General features: G+C 41.7%; 4 protein-coding genes across 6 annotated transcripts in view; all 4 read right to left on the reverse strand.

Annotated features, from left to right (window-relative positions):
• The window catches only part of chrna8 (cholinergic receptor, nicotinic, alpha 8), a 51,576-nt gene extending 41,603 nt beyond the window's left edge, over positions 1–9,973 (reverse strand). The window contains exons 1-2 of one of the 2 annotated variants that reach the window (XM_053230947.1): positions 9,636–9,973; positions 2,176–2,401 (exon numbers count right to left, since the gene is read on the reverse strand). In XM_053230947.1, the coding sequence (XP_053086922.1) occupies positions 2,176–2,287 (112 nt within the window). In that variant the 5' untranslated portion in view covers positions 2,288–2,401; positions 9,636–9,973. Of the gene's footprint in view, positions 1–585; positions 797–2,175; positions 2,402–9,635 lie in introns of those variants that run through there. The other variant, XM_053230948.1, reaches the window with a different exon arrangement.
• On the reverse strand, positions 7,031–8,882 carry LOC113547352 (PH and SEC7 domain-containing protein 2-like). Its single transcript, XM_026947648.3, has one exon. It carries the CDS (start codon positions 8,696–8,698, stop codon positions 7,031–7,033), a length of 1,668 nt encoding a protein of 555 aa, XP_026803449.3. The 5' UTR covers positions 8,699–8,882.
• Positions 9,974–13,071: 3,098 nt separating the features above from the next.
• Positions 13,072–14,562, reverse strand: LOC113547353 (PH and SEC7 domain-containing protein 2-like). Its single transcript, XM_026947649.3, has one exon. It carries the CDS (start codon positions 14,560–14,562, stop codon positions 13,072–13,074), a length of 1,491 nt encoding a protein of 496 aa, XP_026803450.3.
• Positions 14,563–17,404: 2,842 nt separating this feature from the next.
• The window catches only part of chrnb3a (cholinergic receptor nicotinic beta 3 subunit a), a 14,388-nt gene continuing 10,457 nt past the window's right edge, over positions 17,405–21,335 (reverse strand). For both annotated transcript variants that reach the window (XM_026947726.3, XM_053230949.1), the window contains exons 3-6: positions 21,140–21,184; positions 20,900–21,009; positions 19,524–20,409; positions 17,405–18,936 (exon numbers count right to left, since the gene is read on the reverse strand). In XM_026947726.3, coding sequence (XP_026803527.1) covers positions 18,802–18,936; positions 19,524–20,409; positions 20,900–21,009; positions 21,140–21,184 — 1,176 coding nt within the window. In that variant the 3' untranslated portion in view covers positions 17,405–18,801. The remainder of the gene's footprint in view (positions 18,937–19,523; positions 20,410–20,899; positions 21,010–21,139; positions 21,185–21,335) is intronic.

Below are 21,335 nucleotides of genomic sequence, written 5' to 3' on the forward strand. Positions count from 1 at the left end.
CTTGTACATTCGTGAAATTACATTTAACAAGTGATAATATGTTCACAGACATTTTACCGGTGAATATTGGTCTCTGAAAGAGGTTATATGGTTTCTAATCTTGGACATTTTGCTATAATGAGACACTTTGTGTCTTTAAATCAATAAGAGTTTAAACACTGGACTTTAGTAAATAAACACTGGACTTTAGTAAATAAACACTATAAATGTTGAAACTTAGTATGTTTGGGATGTTGTTTAGTAGTCGTAATACCTCACATTTGCAGGTTAAATGAAGTAATTTGTCGTCTAAATCAATATTTTGAAAGAAAAAAAGTCTCGATAGCTAGATGCTAATTTGCGTAAGTGAACACGGAACGCCACTAACCGTCGCCACTTCACTTCACGCGCTTGTAAACAGTGCGTTAGAATAGTGCGCAATGTGGGCGCTGCGCGTCCTACTAAATAGTGTAGAAAGCAGGTTTGGACACACCAGCTGCTTTTTAAACTCTCAAACACGACAAAAGGGGTAAAAGTCACGACAAATTTCACGGGAAAACACTGTGAAAAGGAACAGAGTGCGTAAAGAATCTGAAAAAGACCTACCTTTGATACAAAATGACGTCCACACGAAAAAGACCACGTATAGGAGTCCAGTAAATCCGTGCATTGTGCGCGCGTGTTTGCGTGCGTGCAGGCTCGCGCTCCTCACCAACTAAACTTTAAGTGCGAGCCTCGGAAGCGCGCGCAGATACAAGTCCACCTCTTTCTCTCTCTCTCCGTCCCAAATCTCTCTCTCTCTCTGTCTCTCTCTCTCTCTCTTGCACCCACAGACGCGCGCGCATGCACGCACGCATGCTCACGTGCATGCCCGTGCACCCGCAATTCGCGCTAAATTACCTCTGATCCCATTCATTATAGCATGTTTCATATAAACAAATAAAACACAACACACAAGGGCGGACACCATCTGCACTCAGTCATCCATCAAATTATTTTCTCACCTGGTCACCTGGATATTGCGTGTTTTGATTGTTCTCTGGGGATTTCAGATGCCATTTAAGCACCCATAAAGTCAATTCCAACACATTTGCTCCTGAAGTCTGCTCAGTTTAAATTAAGGGGAAAGTCTGCCATGCTATTTATTTTTGCCACTATAGTTTGGGGGCCCGTTCTTCGTACGTCGCTTATTACATCCGAGATCAAAAGACACATCCGAGATGATATGATCCAGCTAATCATTATCTGGCTAATTAGGTTCCTCGAACACACCTGTTGTTGATGATTAGTATGGCTGGATGGAGTTATCTGAGATCACTGCGTGTTCATGTGCTGGTTTAAAAGGGGCTATGTATCGATAGAAGAAACACTGATCAGCAGCGCTGCTATTGGTTGACAGAACAAGAACTCTTAATGGAGGGTTATAGCGAGTTCCAAACTTTAATAAAAACCTCAGGGAACACCTCAAAGGCTGCAAAAGCCAGGAGAGAGGGTTGGCAAAAAGTTGCAGACAAATTAAATGCATAAGTAGTGACGGTGTTAGATGTTTTTATCACTTATTACAGTATATATTGTGTACTTTTCTTCTTTTTTTTTTTTAATTTTCATAATTACTTTAATCTTTTATATTAGAGCCACCACAGGACCCACTAGAACTTGGGAACAAGTAAAGGTGAAATACAGGCATATTCTACAAAATGGTAATATTAACTACATATACTGTTCATGTACTGTATGTGTAGTGTTGTAGACATATACAAGTTCTCCGCATCACACAGTTTGTGCTGTTGTTAAAGCCCTACTCCGACGAGTCCAACTTTTGATATGACGTTCCAACAAATTAATTATGTAAATGACACCCTCACGTGACAAACGATATCTTTCAAAAAGTGCACTATCGCGCTGTGCTAAAGGACTAAAGCGCTGCTGCATCGCTCTCTTTAGGTAGGCATGGAGCAAGAGCTAAATCCCATCGCACCCCTATCAGTAGTTAGTCAAACGGCATTGTGGGTAATGTCGGAAACCGCTAACCAAAGTCCAAATATATCAACATGTCAATGAAAAAGTTTCAACTAAAAAAGTCAACTCCTGATTTCACTATAAAATAAATATTACATCACATATTAATTTATAAAGATTAATATGGCAGTTAGCACGTTTGCCTCGCACCTCCTGGGTTGGGGGTTCGACTCTAACCTCTGCCCTGTGTGCGCAGAGTTTCCATGTTCTCCCCGTGCTTCAGGGGTTTCCTCAGGGTACTCTGGTTTCCTCCCCCAGTCCAAAGACATGCGTCGTAGGCTGACTGCATTTCCAAATTGTCCGTAGTGTGTGATTGTGCCTTGCGATGGGTTGGCACTTCCTCCAGGGTGTCACCCACCTTGTGCCGAAGTCCCCTGAGATAGGCTCCAGGCTCGTAATGACCCTGTGTAGGATAAGTGGGATGGATGGATAATAAGGTAGTTGTTCAAGGTGAACTTTTCCATTAAGATAGGCAACCTAAATGAGTCACAATAGTTGTCTTTTCTGTATTTGAAAAGCAGTTTTAAACCTTTCACTTTGACCGAAATCTAGAGTAAATGTCCCATTAATGTCAGCAAAGACATCTACAGGAGGCATACAGTAAAGTCAGCAAAGATCAACACAATACAAGATCACAGCTACGTGACCCCAAAGTGGCCTAGTTAGTATCTCTGCTGCCTTCGCATTCATTATTGAACACTGTTAAATAACAAAGTTTATACACACTCCCCCTGTTTTCTGTCACAGAGAGCAAAATACATGTAATGTCACTCATTTCAGTTAAAACTAACTCAATTGTCTTATCATAAACACAGAGATAGAAAGAAATTCTCAGAGGCTGTAAGTGTCACTGTAATCTGAGTCTGGTCCTGGGATTCCCTCCAATCATTCATGGAACAGCATGCACTCTCTCTCTCTCTCTCTCTCTCTCTCTCTCTTTTCTTCCTTTTTTGTGTGCTCCTTTAGTAAGGACTGTCACGTTCAATCTCTCCTTTTTAACACTGCATTGCAAAGCCAGACTGAAGAAAAACACATTGTGTGCACACACACACCCACACACAAACACACACACACACACACACACACACAGTGAAAAGACGATTGAATGGTTACCTCAATGCCAAGTCACTGTACTGTGACAAGAAAGAAGAGACAGAGTGACAGAGGGAGGGAGACAGATAGAGACACAGACAAACAGAGACAGGGATTTTTACACCTTTAATGCTGACCTTTAAGATGGCCACAAGCGAGATCAGACAGATCAGTTACATTCATTCCCTCATCTTGTCAGGATTGTAGTGGATCCATAGTCTATCCCGGGAACAAAAGGCATGAGGTGGGAATACACCCTGGATGGGATATGTGTAGTCTAGTGCAGGGCAACGTGCACACACATTCACACACACATTCATACCGTGGGGCAATTTAGCATAACCATTCCACTAACTAGCATGTTTTTGGGAGATCCCAAAAATCCTTGGACATGGGGAGAATATGCGAAACTCAATGCACACAATAATACGAGCTCAAGATCAAACCCTGGTTAGACTTTACATTTGTTTTTTCATTTATTTAAAGTACCTTTTAATTTAAAGTGACAAAGAACTGTGTAAGGTTTGAAGGTTAAGCATCTTGATTAATGGCCCAACTTAAAGAAAAAAAACAAAACTCAACCGCTGAGCCACTCACTCACCTCTACCATTAGGTATAGCAATTGATTATCACATGAAAAAGTTTACACCTGATATCTAATAGATCCCCCTAGGAGGCTTCTGAAGGAAGATACTACAAAAAGACGGAGTATGATGACAGATAGCCTGTGTGTGTGCGTGTGGTGGGGGGGTACATACTAATGCAAACTGGCATCATGTCCACTCTCATTACCTGAGTGCGCTCTTCACTGCAGGTGAATCTGAGCCAGCTCTCTCACTGATGCCATTTAGCTATCTTAACTGACAAGAAGTGACACAAGCGAAACTCTTTAAACTTTGGTGACTAACAAACAGCTTTAGTTTATCGACAACCCAAACTGACACAGCCAAAAATTTTTAGCCATGGCTTGGCAGAAATGTAGACTTTAATGTATAGCTTCAGCTTCCAAACAAAAGGAAGTGACACATCTCCAAGTCTTTAACACAGATGTTATTTTTTGCTAGTAATGTTAACAATTTCTGTGCTAAGCAGTCTTTTTTAATACGAGGATTTTTTTTTTTTTTTTTTGCCACTGGTAACATTGATTAGATCTGTTGGCAGGTTGATGGAGGTTGGCCAAGTGATGGAGGTGGGAGCATTGGTCCGGATCCCCGACGCGCTGCAGGATGCCCCCGATCAAGCTGGGACATACTGTATACTGGTGAGTGTTCAAGGGGGTACATACTATGCATTCGTGGATTCAGGCTGTAACCACGCTTCAATTCACCAATGCTTGGTTTAAGGTGAGGCATTGGGAAATGCACGTTTGGTGAGGTGTGTGCACAGGGATGTTCACCAATATCCTCGTCATCAAATTCCGGGAGCAAAAACATACAGTGGAGGTGGAGGTTAGACCTCGCTTCAACCACCCACTAATCCTGGGGACAAACTGGGCAGGGCTTCAGACATTAGCGAAAGAAATGTTTGTGGATGGGTCCTGCAGTAGCGAGAGATGGTGTGGAACGTACACAGCATTGGCTGGGGAGGCGGTGCCGGGGCTGTCAACATTAGCTCCATGTCAGGGGGACACGGAGAGTGGGGAGGCCTCCATGGGGTTTTCCCTGTTCAAATTATTGTATAGGCGGAAGCCTCGCGGCATCCTTTACATCATTCAGGCAAATTGGGAGAGGGGGCTTCTAACAGCAAAAGTGTTCCTTTGAGGTCACATGACAAGGTGTGGATGTAAACTGTGTAGTAAGGCGAACGGATAGAGGCGGGGCACGGCAGGTTTACCACCTTAATCTCCTCAACCCATGGAGGGAGGTGGTTCCTGTGGCTTTGGCGATGGCTGTTCCACAGAGGGAGGAGCAAGGACCAGAGGTGAATCTAAAAACGGCAGCCCAATCCACTGCGGTCCATTATGGAGACCACCTCTCCCCATCCCAAATCACGTACGTTGCCAAGTTGTGGGAGGAATTTTCCGACGTGTTCTCACCTCTACCCGGTCGCACTAATCTCATAGACTACCACATAGAGACACCCCCAGGTGTGGTGGTATGCAGCTGCCCCTATCGTCTACCCAAGCATTAAAAAACAGGTGGCTCGGGATGAGCTCAAGGCCATGCTTGACATGGGAGTAATTGAGGAGTCCCACAGTGACCGGTCTAGCTTGGTAGTTTTGGCTTCCAAAACGGACGTTTAGGTAATTTACAAAACTCAACAGTGTGTCTAAATTCGACGCATATCCAATACGAAATTTCGTTGTTCAATTCAATTCAGTGCCTCATATTGATGAACTGCTCGATCGGTTAGATGCAGCTCACTTTTGTTTGACATTGGATTTGACAAAGGGGTATTGGCAGATTCCCTTAACTCCAATATGTTGTAAAAAAAAATGGCCTTTTCCACTCCATTTGGGTTATACCAGTTTGTCACTCTTCTATTTGGGTTGTTTGAAGTCCCAGTGACATTTCAACCATGGACAGAATCCTCTACCCGCAAAATGCATTTGCCACTGCACACTTAGATGACATAATCATTTATAGTAATGATTAGCAGTGGCGTTTGCAACATCTGAGGGCTGTCCTGAGATCCTTGAGACGGGCAGGACTCACAGCAAACCCAAAGAAGTATGCAACTGGGTGGATGGAAGTACGGTATCTGGGCTTCTAATTGGGTCATGGGCAGGTGCGTTCCCAAATTGTAAAGACAGCAGCGATTGCGACCTGCCTGAGACCCACGACCAAAACGGGGTGAGGCAGTTCCTGGGGCTGGCTGGCTATTACAGAAGGCGGGTGGTCGAGCACCAGTTTGTGAATGGAGGGTGGAGCCAGAGAAGGTAAAGATTGCACACCTGTGGGAAAATGTGGCATGTGGCAGTGAGCTGTGGCAAGGATATAAAGGGGAGAGACGAGTGCCTCGAGAGAGAGAGAGAGAGAGAGAGAGAGAGAGAGAGAGAGAGAGAGAGATCTACCTCATTATTTGCCCGAACTTGGGAAAGTGTTACAGTTAGCTTTCAGGCAGATGGAACACCTCAGTGAGCTCTGTTATGTGATGGTTTCTTTAGCTGATAAAATGAAGAGACATACTTTAAAAATGTATATAGTGCTGTAACAATAGCTTTACAGAAATCCAAATATGGATTTAAATTTAGATTCCTACAGCTGATGATATTTTGACCCGCGCTGAGAGTTTTTGGGAAAACATCACATAAATTCGTGAAAAAAATCACATAATTATACATGATTAAATGACTAATATGTGATCAAATGTGAATAAGCAGTTGCACCTGAAATTGCATGTGAGAATTCAAGTAAAACCCATGTGATGTCATGTAAACAATATGCAGTCATTTGTGGAAAACTAAAGCCACAAAAAAACCATCATATTACCAACATTGTATTAAAACTATCATTAAAAAAACATGAAAAGTCCACATGATACAGCCATTGTATTAAAGCCATGAAAAGTCCACATGTTAAAAGTGTGTCAACATAACAAGATAAACAAGATAAGATAAATATAGCATAATAAAATTGTGTTATTGAGCGAAAACTCCTCTGTCCTGAAGTCTTTCCCATGGCTTAAAACTCAGTGACTGTTCCATAAATGTTAAATAAACAGAAATCTCGTAACAGAAAACTTCACCATATCAACAATTATACATTTTCCTTTGTTAAATATCACATGTAACCATGTCTATCTGTTTATTATTAACCCTAGATTATGTAGATAATATGTGTAAATTGTTACTATAGTAACTACATCATATTAGACACACATAGGATTGGATCAGGGCCATCATTGTATCATTTGAATCATCTTTATTTATTCTTGTAACCAATAAATAACTATGTTTCTGCACAGTGATGTTATCCTGTTTGTGCAGTCTTCTCCCGCATCATCTTCTGCACACAAGCTCCTGTAACGCTCTCACATACGTTGTGTAGCGCTTCACCTCCTGCTTCATATAATCTAAAGGTAAAGTACCATCCCAAAGAGGCAATGTCAGATAGTAACCTATATGTTCTGAAACCCTCTGTAACTGGTCCTTGTGGTACTCGAGCTGCTGCTCTAGAGACAGAGTGGTGGGGAATGAAGGTAGGACCTGAGGGTGATGTGCCTCCATGTTGTGTGAAGCAGAAGTGAGTGGAGGAGCAGAGTAACGGGCAGCGATGCGGTTAATGATCGCAACCCATGATGTCTGCTCTACTTCACTCTCAGCCTGGAAGTAGAAGAGTCTGGAGTCTGCGGTCTTGAGGCACAGCACATGGGGCCTCTTTTTGTAATCTACAGGGTATGCCATGGCATGATGCAGTCTAATGGCATTCTTGCTGTCTGCCTCGCACAAGTCAGATGTGTCTTTTTGTAAATGCAGAACCATGCCTTTTAGAACTGCAGTAAACGGCTTCCATGCTCTCTGGCACTTTCTGTTTTTTCTCCCATTCTCATCTGTAACTCTTTTGCAGATGAGATTTCCTGTTTTGTGGACAGTAGTGGTAGGGTTGTTGTCAGTCCCAAATGATGAGCTACAGCCAGAATCCTCTGGTATCGATGTTTCCCTTTTGTCTGTGGCCTGAGATCTAGTTTTTACTCTGAAAGCTTTCAGCGGCTTCATTTTGATCAACTTGTATGTTTTCTTCAGGAGTTTCAGAGGATACTGAAAGTCGCTAATCACACTATTCAGGTTGGCTATAAATTCTTCACAAGTCATTTTCCTCCCTTTGTGACCACCATTAAGATCAGCATTCAGTATGATCATGGCCCAGCTCAGGTTGTACACTGCAGGCTGGAAGCTGAGCGGACGTCCAGTATACGTAACGTACCGACGAGAGAAGTGTGTTATAAGTAGATGCTGAATCTCAAGTTCATCCTCTGGCCAAAGCACTTTGAGGAATGATCGGAGAGCCTCGGTCAGAGACATCAACCCAAACTTAAAGTACGTCACGTACGCCTTCACTGTTACCTCGGCTAATTCCAGATCCTCACTCAGCTGCCGGATTATCTCCGGACATCTGAACTCCTCCTGGTGGTAGAGCTTCCTGGCAAGGAGCTGCCCTTTCAAACGAGTTTTTCTCTGTTTCCAAAAGAGGTTCACTAGCTGGATTTTATCAGAGATGTTCTCTTGGAAGTCTCTCACAACTTCTACCTGTTTTGTTATTTGGACCACAGCTTTTTCTTGCTCCGTTGCTCCGGCCACAATTTCTTCCTGATCCGTTGCTCCGGCCACAATTTCTTCCTGATCCGTTGCTCCGGACACAATTTCTTCCTGATCCGTTGCTCTGGACACAACATTTTCCTCTTCTGTTGTTCCGGACACAACTTCTTCCTCTTCCTCTTTCGTTGCTCCGGACACAACTTCTTCTTCTTCCTCTTCCGTTGCTCTGGACGCCACTACTTCCTCTTCCGTTGCTCTGGACGCAACTTCTTCCTCTTTCTGTTCCGTTGGTCCAACCACAACTTCTTCCTCTTCTGTTGCTCCAGACGCAACTTCTTCCTCTTCATCACTGTCTGGCTTTGTTAGCCAGTTTTTAAGCACTGATGGCAGAAAATAATAAAACTTCTCCATCGTTTAGTCCGTCGTTCTGCAGTGAGACTGTAGTAAGAAATCAGCTGTAATAAGAAAGAAAGCTCGTGCTGTGTGTAGCCTCTTTAATATAATCCTCCCTTTGTGACGTCATGACCACGTCACAGTCCCATGGCACCGCCCCGAATCGAACCATTCGATGACGTCATAGCGGGGTGCTCGAGCGAGCATTTGGAACAGTCCCCGAGACTTCACCACAATCCCGCACGCTGCCCGCGGTGTTCTCGCGAGGCAGAGAGTCACGTGGTCACGGTGTCACGCCTCTCAGTGTGGACTGTTGCTATGAGCTACGAGCTGAAAACAATTAAACAATCGGCTGCAGTGCGATGAGCAGCGAAAACTTCAGCTTCATTTTCCCTTTTCACAGAGGGATGAAGTTTATTATCATTTCGTCAATGCCTTCAGCAAAAAAACATCAAAATAAATTCAGATGATGTGCAATGGTGAAAGCAGCTGTGTGCATGCAGCAGCTGTGTATAAAATCTTGTGTATGTGGATTAGAGACATTAATCAGCTCATTATCTCAATCAGACAATTGATCCTACTGGGTTTAATGGCTTCTCTTTAAACTGTGACCTACACTCTCAGAAATAAAGGCACCAAACTGTACTTTTCCTTGTTGCTGGCGTGGGACCACATAAGGGCAGCCTACATCTTTAACTTTAGTTTATTTAACCTGGAAACGGGAAAATAGTCCAGCTTTAAAAATCATTTCAGCTGCTTTAAGGAGCACTGATCTGCCTTTTCAGCTTTACTTTAAAAGCTGATTAAAGATTTTAGTTTTTATGACTAACAGTTGGAGGAGAAACTCATTTGGGCCTCTCAGCATTTGGAGATGGTGTGCATCCATGCTAAATCAGAAATTCCTCCCAAACCAGATTCATGAATTGAAGAAAATGTAAATAAATGAAGCACTGACCTTGAAACAATATAAAATGACTCTGGTTAGCACTCCTTCCTGGCTATGATGTTAAAGCTGGTGGTTGCAGGCTTAATTCCAATGAACTCCATTATTGGTGACCCCAATCTCTGATCATGGATTTTCCCTTGTGCTGTCAATGAGACTGGAACTGAGCACCATTGGTCTTGAATACAACAATCTTACTACCATTTCAGCACAATGTAAGGAGCACCATAACCCTGTAAGGTCTCTTCACATCCAACACCTGTCTGGAGGGATGTGGAGCTCAGAGACTGTGGTCTACTCAAAGTCATACTGCCCCCTGCTGTTCATCTAAATGTAGTGTAAATGCCATTCAAGCATAAAATCCCACCATGGCACCCTGTCTTTCATGACTGAATCCCAAATGGCTCCATGGTAGCAGGAAGATGGTGTAATGTGAGATGTTGGAGAGACTGTAGTTTGGATCCCAAACTGGACATATCAGTGTAAGTAGTGATTGGTTTGGGATTCAGGATTTCTGTTGTATTAAAAGTTCAATAAATGAAGCAATAAATCATGGCAGTAATGACTTCAGCTGAAATGAAGAGAATTGGAAGCTAAATATCTCTCATGGTGTCCAAGCCATCATCTGTTCCATGTTTCTGTGGACAGTTTGGACATCTTGTGAAAATACCCACATCTTTCCCAGTACTACCTCTAGTAAAATATATTTATGTCCCCTAACGGTTTCTTATTCTTAATATGTCTTAATATCAGAATGGCGCTGATGTTGTACAACTGGCATTTCTCTGTTTTCTTGTTCTAACAGACACATTTTATAAAATAAAATAGTGTGGATTACACAGTTCACTGGGACTTATTTATCTTGATAAAATACACTAGATTAATATTGACGTAAGTCACATGGCATCTCAGACAAAAGTGGCGAGACATGCCACAAGTGAAGGATGTAGACTGAATCTTACATTACTCCTTCACCTAAAGACAAACCAAAAATGACCAAAGATGTTTCTTCATTACCCTTTAAGTAACAAAAAATAGTGTATATCAGTTCAGAAGTCTCTGCTGGGGACATTCTTCCTGACATATATATTATAACTTGGCCAAATTTCATATACTGCGTTCAACCAATATTCTTCCTCTCAGTGTTTTATACCATTTGTCTTTAATGCTTAAAGAAAGCAAAGAAATGCTTGAGTGATGTGCCTCTGTGAAAAATAAACACACACCACTGGCTTTACTAAAGAAACTATAACACAGAGCTTAGAAAAAGCATATTAATATAAACCTGTGATTTGCAGCTATACCACTATCTGAGCTGCTGTTATAGAAAATTAATCAACACCTTCTGACCAATCAGATTCAAGAATTCAACAGCGCTGAAGTGTAAAATTGTGTTTTTAAGGAAGGATTGGGTTTTACTTTAAAGGCATGGTTGTGTTAGGGTTGATGTACACTTACTGTCCACTTTATTAGGAACACCTTTACATCTGCTCATTCATGCAGTTATCCAACCAGCCAATAATGTGATAGAAGCACAATGCATAAAATCCTGCACATACAGGTCAAGAGCTTCAGGTAATGTTCACATCAAACATCAGAATGGGGAAAAATTGATCTCTGTGACTTTAACCATGGCATGGATGTTGGTGACAGATGGGCGGGTATTTCAGATACTGCTAATCTCCTGTGATTTCCATACAGAACAGTCTCTAGAGTTTACACAGAATGGTGCAAAAAAATAAATAACACATGTTTTGTGAATGCTGAGATGCTTTTCTGCTCACCACGGTTGTAAAGAGTGCTTATTTGAGTTATTATACACTTCCTGTCAGCTCAGACCAGTCTGGTCATTCTCATCTCAATCTGATCTCTCTCATCAACAAGGTGTTTCAGCCTGCAGACCTTCCACTCACAGGATTTTTTTTTTTTGGTTTTAAGAAGTGGTGCTGAGGTACTTGTTCAGAGCCGGCGTGAAGATGAGGATGGTGCCAAGTACAGATACAGTGAGGAAGACCCACAGGAAGATCCGGTCCAGAACCAGCTGAAAACACACACACACACCCCTGCAAGCAATGACTGTTCTAAATAAACCAAGCAAATGCTGCTAGTCTTAATAATTATGCAGAAATGCATACATTACAGCACTACATATGGTAAGAAACAATGGCACCTGACAAAAATTTACACCTGCACCATCAACACGGAGAGAGAAAGAGTTAGTTTAGTGAAAGTTATAAATAAAATATATAAATAATAAAATAAAAAAATAAATATGCCTATCATAGAAATAATAAAATGAATCAATGCAATGTGAAATAATTCAATAAATACACTCACCAAGCATTTTATTAGGAACTTTATACTAATACTGGGTAGGGCCTCCCTCAAAACAGCCTCAGTTCTTCATGGCATGGATTCCACAAGATGTGCAAAACATTCCTTTGAGATTCTGAGCCATGCTGACATGATTGCATCACGCAATTCCTGCAGATTTTTCAGGTGCACTTTCATTAGTAGCCATTAAAAGATGGATAAATTGTGGCCATGAAGGGATGCACATGGTCAGCAACAATACTCAAATAGACTGTGGCATTCAAGTGATGGGTGATTGGTATTAAGTGGCCCAAAGTATACCAAGAAAACATTCCTCACACCATTACACCACTTCCGCCAGCCTGGACTGTTGACACAAGGCAGGTTTGGTCCTGGATTCATGCTGTTGGTGCCAAATTCAGTCCCTACCATCCCTGTGCCTCAGCAGAATTTGAGATTCATCAGACCAGGCTACTTTTTTCCAGTCTTCAACTGTTCAGTTTTGGTGAGCCTGTACCCAATGCAGCCTCAGCTTTCTGTTCTTGGCTGAAAAAAATGGAACGTGATATGGTCTTCTGCTGTTGTAGCCCAACCGCCTCAAGGTTTGTCGTGTTGTGCATTCTGAGATGCTTTTCTGCTCACCACAGTTGTACAGAGTGGTTATCTGAGTCACTATCAGTTTTCTGTAAAGTTGATCCAGTCTGGCCTTTCTCCGTTGACCTGGCCCATCAAAAAGGCATTTCTGTCCGCAGAACTGCCGCTCACTGGATGTTTTTTCTTTATTGTACCATTCTGTGTAAACTCTAGAGACTAGTGTTGTGAAAATTCCAGGAGATCAGCAGTTACAGAAATACTCAAACCAGACCGTCTGGCACCAACAATCATGCCACGGTAAAAATCGAGATTTTTGAAGACTTTTCCATGACGTAAAACTTACTTACTGTTATAAAGTTCTGACACTGGAGACTCTCTCCATAAATGTTATTAGCCCTACATTATGTAGATCACATGCCATACTAGTCCCTGTGTAAACTGTTACTATAGTAACTGTATCATGTTAGACACACATAGTATTGGATCAGAGCCATCATTGTATCTTTTGAATGATCTTTATTTATTTTCGTAACCAATAAAATTAACTATGTTTCTGCAGATTGTTGTTGTCCTCTTTGTGGGAGACACTGATGCAAATTTGAGTTGCTGCAGCCTCTCCAGCATCTTCTTCTACAACAAGCTCCTGTAACGCTCTCACATAAGTTGTGTAGCGCTTCACCTGCTGCTCCAGATAATCTAAAGATAAAGTACCATCCCAAAGAGGCAATGTCAGATAGTAACCCATATGTTCTGAAACCCTCTGTAACTGGTCCTTGTGGTACTCGAGCTGCTGCTCTAGAGACAGAGTGGTGGGGAATGAAGGTAGGACCCGAGGGTGATGTGCCTCCATGTTGTGTGAAGCAGAAGTGAGTGGAGGAGCAGAGTAACGGGCGGCGATGCGGTTAATGATCGCAACCCATGATGTCTGCTCTACTTCACTCTCGGCCTGGAAGTAGAAGAATCTGGAGTCTGCGGTCTTGAGGCACAGCACATGGGGCCTCTTTTTGTAATCTACAGGGTATGCCATGGCATGATGCAGTCTAATGGCATTCTTGTTGTCTGCCTCGCACAAGTCAGATGTGTTTTTTTGTAAATGCAGAACCATGCCTTTTAGAACTGCAGTAAACGGCTTCCATGCTCTCTGGCACTTTCTGTTTTTTCTCCCATTCTCATCTGTAACTCTTTTGCAGATGAGATTTCCTGTTTTGTGGACAGTAGTGGTAGGGTTGTTGTCAGTCCCAAATGATGAGCTACAGCCAGAATCCTCTGGTATCGACGTTTCCCTTTTGCCCATAGCCTGACATCTAGTTTTTACTCTAAACGATTGTAGCGGCTTCATTTTGATTGATTTATAGATGTTCTTCAAGTGCATCAGGCGATACTGATATTTGCAACTTGCACTATTCAGGTTGGCTATAAATTCTTCACAAGTCATTTTCCTCCCTTTGTGACCACCATTAAGATCAGCATTCAGTATGATCACGGCCCAGCTCAGGTAGTACACTGCAGGCTGGAAGCTGAGCCGTTGTCCAGTACACTTAAGGTACCGACGAGAGAAGTGTGTTATAAGGAGATGCTGAATCTCAAGTTCATCCTCTGGCCAAAACACTCTGAGGAACGATCGGAGAGTCCTGTCCAGAGACTTTGATGTAAACCTAAAGAATTTCACGTACGCCTTCACTGTTACCTCGGCTAATTCCAGATCCTCACTCAGCTGCCGGATTATCTCCAGACATCTCAACTCTTCCTGGTGGTAGAGCTTCCTGGCAAGGTTTTGCCCTTTCAGATGGGTTTCTGTCTGCTTCCAGAAGAGGTTATTTTGCTGGATTTTAACAGAGATGTTCTGTTTGAAGTCTCTCACAACTTCTACCTGTTTTGTTATTTGGGCCACAGCTTCTTCCTGTTCTATTGCTCCGGACGCAACTTCTTCCTCATCCGTTGCTCCAGATGCAACTTCTTCCTCTTCATCACTGTCTGGCTTTGTTAGCCAGTTTTTAAGCACTGATGGCAGAAAATAACAGGACATCTCCATCGTTTAGTCCTTCGTTCTGCAGTGAGACTGTAGTAAGAAATCAGCTGTAATAAGAAAGAAAGCTTGTGCTGGGTGCAGCCGCATTTATATTAGCGCCCTTTTGTGACGTCATGACCACGTCACAGTCCCATGGCGCCGCCCCAAAACGAAGCCTTATGATGACGTCATCGCGGGGGGCTCTCTGGTGCTCGAGCGAGCATTTGGAACAGTCCCCGAGACTTCACCACAATCCCGCACGCTGCCCGCGGTGTTCTCGCGAGGCAGAGAGTCACGTGGTCACGGTGTCACGCCTCTCAGTGTGGACTGTTGCTATGAGCTACGAGCTGAAAACAGTTAGACACAATCGGCTGCAGTGCGATGAGCAGCGAAAACTTCAGCCTCATTTTCCCCTTTTCACAGAGGGATGAAGTTTAAAAGCAAAAAAACATAAAAATATATTCAGATGATGTGCAATGGTGAAATCAGCTGTGTGCATGCAGCAGCTGTGTAAACTGTCCTTTTCCTTGTTGCTGGCGTGGGACCACATAAGGGCAGCCTACATCTTTAGCTTTAGTTTATTTAACCTGGAAACGGGAAAATAGTCCAGCTTTAAAAATCATTTCAGCTGCTTTAAGGAGCACTGATCTGCTTTTTTAGCTTTACTTTAAAAGCTGATTAAAGTTTCACCACATGCAGCCTTGATAGCACCAACACAGCAACATCTGAGAGCTATTTCTGTGTAATGCTGCAAATATCATCATCATCATCACCATCATCACCACCACCATCATCATCATCATCATCACCATCATCACCATCATCATCATCATCATCATCGTCTCCATCATCATCATCATCATCATTATCATCTCCATCATCATCATCATCATCATCATCTCCATGATCACCATCATCATCATCATCATCATCATCACCACCACCATCATCATCATCATCTCCATCATCACCATCATCATCACCATCACTATCATCGTCATCATCATCATCATCACCATCATCACCATCATCATCACCATCACTATCATCATCATCATCATCATCATCGCCATCACCACCACTATCATCATCATCATCATCACCACCATCATTATCATCATCATCACAGCCATCACCATCACTATCATCATCATCATCATCATCATCATCACCATCATGCATTTGATTATGGGAGTTTGCTTTAATTTACTAGTTTCATGGACAAACCTGTTATGGAAATAAATCCCACTAAAGACAGTTTTTTGAGTAGCTGCTGTTATTTCTAGTCATGACACACTCTCAAGGTCTGTTTAATAAAAAAAATAGAAAATGATGAAATGAAAAAGGGCATTATGATAATAATGATGATATAATATTAACTTATTCATAATTTTGTTGCATTTACTCATTTTATTATTTATTTCATAGGCATATTTATTTATTTATTTATTTATCTTGACTAAACATGTTGTAAATAATGGGCGTGGTTTCTGCACAGCACAATGTAAGGAGCACCATAACCCTGTAAGGGCTCTTCACATCCAACACCTGTCTGGAGGGATGTGGAGCTCAGAGACTGTGGTCTACTCAAAGTCATACTGCCCCCTGCTGTTCATTTAAATGTAGTGTAAATGCCATTCAAGCATAAAACCCCACCATGGCACCCTGTCTTTCATGACTGAATCCCAAATGGCTCCATGGTAGCAGGAAGATGGTGCACTGTGAGTAATGCAAGTAGGGATTGATTTGAGATTCAGCTTTTCTCTTGTATTAATGGCTCAATAAATGAAACAACAAATCATGGCAGTAATGACTTCAGGTGAAATGCAGAGATTTGGAAGTTAAATATCTTGTATGGCATCCAAGCCATGTTTCTGGTGACAATTTGAACTTCTGTTGAAAATCTAGGTTCAATACTAGCTCTAATAAACATGTACTTTTGTCCCATAACAGTATCTTATTCTTTATGTGTTGATGTCAGAATGGGGGCAGATGTTGTGCAGTTGTGCAGTCTGGTTTCTTATCCTAGCAGCCCCATTTTCACTTCATAAAGGCCTTGTTAATGGGTTGATGAGTTGTCTCAGGTGTATTAGTGCAGGAAGGAAATAGCATGCCTTGCACAGTGTACTGATGATAAAATATACATGATTAATACTGAAGTTAGTCGCACTGCCTCTCAGACAAAAGACAAACCACAAGTGAAAGATGTAGGCTGAATCCCAAATTTCCCCCTCCTCCCAATACATAGAGTATAAAATAATGTCTGCTACAGTCAGGTGCAAAAGTCTGCGTACCCTTAGGACTAACTGAAAATAACCACCAGGTGTGACAGATGTTCCTTCATATCCTGTGAAAATGAAAAAATAGTGTAGATCATTTCAAAACTCTCCAGCAACGATATTCATCCTGACATATCTATTAAAACTTTCATAAACTGTTTTAAATTTTATACATCAATACTGTTCCTCTCAGTGTTTTATACCATCAATCTTTTAGTATAACTTAATTCTTAAAGAAAACAAAAAAATGCTTCAATGATGTGCCTCAATGAAGTATAACTCGGTGTAAAATAAACACACACCACTGGCTTCACTGGTTAAGCTCTAAGAAAAAGGGTCCCTTGAGAGTTCATTGCAAAGTTAAGCGTTCTTAAGTGAAGAGGTTTTACTTGGACTGCTTTCAACTCATTTACCTTGAACCTTCAATGGCTCTCCTGAAAGACAAACCAAATAATCCCTCAAAACATACCCCGCTAAACAACTACGTTGTCATTTATTTTATTACTTGAGGTGTCCGAGTTTCTTTACTGTCATACAACATACAAAAATCAAGACTTTTAAGCATTCAGTTACATTAACAATGTACGTTAACACATAGACACGTACACGCTTTAATGCAGATGACGTCAGCATAATCTGACAGACACAAAGTGTATTGAAGGATGGTACAGAGCCAAAAGGAAATGTTTTCATGTTGTAATATTAAGGGCTGATTAAGAATTTCTTTGTTGTAGCCTCTCAGTGAGGTTTGTATTATATGTATTAAAACACTGTACAGGTAAACAAATTGTTCATGGTTGAGTAAATATGGGGCATATATATGGGATATAATTTCTTATCATTTCTTCATCAAACCAACACACACATTTTCTCCTCACACATTTTCCGTGTCTTCCACAATGCGGTCACAATATCAGCTATAATGTGGTATGCGTTGTAGTATACATTATTTTGGGAGGGGTTTCTGAAAGAATCTAATATGGCTAGGTATTTATTTTGCATAAATAGTTAAAGAATAGAAATAAAGGAGTAGTATACATTTTGATGTGTGATTAATAAGGGATTGTAAAGGGTTTGGTGAATTTTTTTGTGCTTGGGTGAGGTAATGGGGTTATTGAAAAGTGTGTTTATGAAAGAATGTAATGTAGTTGGTATAAAAAGTATGATGTGTCATTCTTTAATAAATATAAATGGCAATCGTTGGCAAATTGCTGTTATATAAGAGGAATAAAACACTTCAGGATGTGCTGTTATAGGAAAATAATCAACAACAGGGCGATGTGATGTGAAGCAGAAGGAGCTACCACCCTAGCATTAATTATTTTTCTGTAACAGCACATCTCGAGGTGTCCTGAGGTCCTCAAGACTTTATCTACAAGTGATACAAAGCAATGACATTGGAGACTCCTTCCATAAATGATAACTAAGCATAAAATCTACAATATTTCTTGCTTTATTTTAATCCGTGGATTACGAGCCCGCCCATGTGAATGAGCTGTTACTATAGAAACAACAACGTATTAGAACAGAGCTGCTGTTATAGAAAATTAATCAACATTTTCTGACCAATCAGATTTGAGAATTCAACAGCGCTGCTTTGTAAAATGATGATCTTTTGGAGATTGTGTTGAACCATGTCATGCTGATGTAAACATTTGGATCCTACATTAAAGGAGTGGTTTTAGGGATGATGTATATTTTTGTAATTTGTTGTTAAGGAAGGCTGTGACTGGATGTGAGTTTGAGGAGTGGTTTGAATGTTTTTGGAAGGTGTATTTGCAAGGTGTTTTTACGTGAAAGTGAATATTTTTGCACGGCTGAATAACCCTTTAAAGTCTGATCTATGTAATTGGTATGTATTGAAGATGTACTTGGTATGTATTGAAGCAGTGGTTGTTATTGGGTTGGTATACATTATTGTGAAATTTAAAGAAACCTGTCTTTTTTTGCCCTGTGTGTTTTAAGGATGGGTTTGTAATGTGGTTTAAGGAGCGGTGCTGAGGTACATGTTCAGAGCTGGAGTGAAGATGAGGATGGTGCCGACTACAGACACGGTGAGGAAGACCCACAGGAAGATCCGGTCCAACACCTGAGCCACGAACTTCCAGTCCTGAACCACCTGAAAACACACACAATGACTGCTTTAATTAAAGCAAGCAAATGCTGACTGTATCTTTAATATGTCTTATGTGTCTTAATGTGTCTTAATAATCATACAGAAAGGCATACATTACATTACATACATTACAGTCCTACACACAGTAGGAAACAATCACTTTTACACACTATGTACTGCACCACAGTCTGTCTGTGCTGATTAGAGAAATGAGTTTAAAACCAATGGTCAATGGTCCTGTACTTCGCGAGCTGAGACGGTTTACCATAAATCAGGATTACTGAACTTCAGACAGCTCAGGGGCCACAAAGAAAATAGAATAAAAATACATTTTTACTCAAATGACACCAATAAAATATACAGACTGACAAATTAAAAGAAGAGTCTATTAAGTCTATTAAGTCTTTTTCCAGATATATGACTCATTTCAAGTTTGAAATTGTTTTATTCTGTTGTCAGATAGTTTTGTTGGTCTGCTTTCTGTACCGCCCTCCAACCTTCGCAGCTTTGGTGATCAAGGCTCTCGATCTCTTGGTTAATCAGCTCCATTTGCATCAAGGGGAACATTTCACTAAGTAATCAACCCATACCTCTCTGATGAAGTGCTCCTTCCTAATGTGTCTGGATATGTAGCGCACTGAGCTGGTGGCTTTCTCCAACATGGCCACCCAGGACTCGTCCTCCTTTCCTCCCACACTCTTCTTCATCCCCTTCTTCATTCCACGCTTCAGCTCCGGACTCCGGTGTGGCTCCATGTCAGCATAGAGGTAGCGATCAGTGTGGCCACGCATGCACAGCATTCTGGGTAAGCTCTGCAGGAAGAGCCTCCTGACCCATGGCGCCATGGGGTGGTAGGTGGCCGAGGAGCGGTGGTGCACATTGATGACGAAGACCGTGACAATGATGGAGAAGGTGACGAAGATCATGATGAAGAGCAGGTACTCGCCGATCAGCGGGATCACCTTGGATGAGGACGGAATGATCTCCTCGATGACCAGGAGGAAGACGGTGAGTGAGACGAGCACAGACGTGGACAGCGAGAGCTTCTCACCTTCGTCTGATGGGAGATAGAAAACCAGCACGGTGAGGAAGGAGAGGCCGAGGCACGGGATGATCAGGAAGAGCGTATAGAACAAAGGCAGGCGTTTCAGGATGAAGGAGTAGGTGACGAATGGATACGAGTAGATTCCGTCACGACGGCTCCCTCGCCGCCCTCTGGCGTCCAGGATCTCCCACTCGCCGTTGTCGAAAAAGTCCTTGCGGTCCACATGGGGGTCGATCAGGGTCAGATCCACCATGGCGCCATCGTATGTCCATGAACCAAACTTCATCGAACAGTTCTGGCGGTCGAAGGGGAAGAAAGTGACGTCCATTGTACAGGAAGACTTGTAGCTGGCTGGAGGAGTCCATGTCACTGTACCGTTGTATTTGACGATCGCTTTGGTCATCAGTGAGCCCTCGAAACGCCCATCAGCACTGAGAGAGAGCGAGAGAGAGAGAGAGGAGTGAAGACCTGAATAAATGCAAACCCACACAACTGTCCACAGATTACATTTAAAAGCCAATCAATTTGGCTGTTTGGTTTCTTTAGTTGATTCTTCTTGACCATGTGTGCCTTTGCTCTTTGTGCATGATATAGGATTTTGAATGCTCAATTCTGATTGGTCAGATTGTGTTGATTAATTTTTCCAAAACAGTGGCTATGAGAGTCTTATACATTTCTTTTCTATAGTAACAACTAACACAGGGTCTTGTATGCTGGACATAGTTAATTATATGGTGCTGTATAAGGAGATTTTTATTTAATACAAGTAAAAAAATGTTATCTACTGTAGAAGGCTCTTAGGTGTCTATTTCAACTAATATTGATCGTATTAATAATGATTGAGATGAAGACGATTGAGATTACATTGCAATGGGACATGCATTGATTTGTAGTGAACAGAACAGTTATAAAGGGTCTTACTTTTCATAGAGGACGATGTCAGGCAGCCAGATATTCTCCGAGGGCACTCGGATGGACGTAATTCCCCCATAATTCTCTGGGTTCCAGCTCAGCTTATAGTCCGTCCACTCCTACAAAACAAACACAGAGTGAGAGGCGTATATTCACACAACGTTTACATATGGGTGTCTTTAGAACCTTATAAATGAAAAAAATATACTCATAAAATGAATGAACAGTAAGAAAAAGCAGAGTCTTTACCTGCCACAACCAGACATTAGTAGTCATAAGCTGGTTCTTTTCATCCTACAGGCAGAGACGGAGAGCATGAGCGTGTAAGCATTTCAATACAAATGTAAGATGAAGCCAAATGAGATTCAAATTGAATTTATTTTCATGTTGGCACACAGACATCAAAATTTGTCCACACATCAAAACCACTGGTCCAGAAAATAGT

This window comes from Pangasianodon hypophthalmus, chromosome 28, assembly GCF_027358585.1.
Source record: "Pangasianodon hypophthalmus isolate fPanHyp1 chromosome 28, fPanHyp1.pri, whole genome shotgun sequence".
NCBI lineage: Eukaryota > Metazoa > Chordata > Actinopteri > Siluriformes > Pangasiidae > Pangasianodon > Pangasianodon hypophthalmus.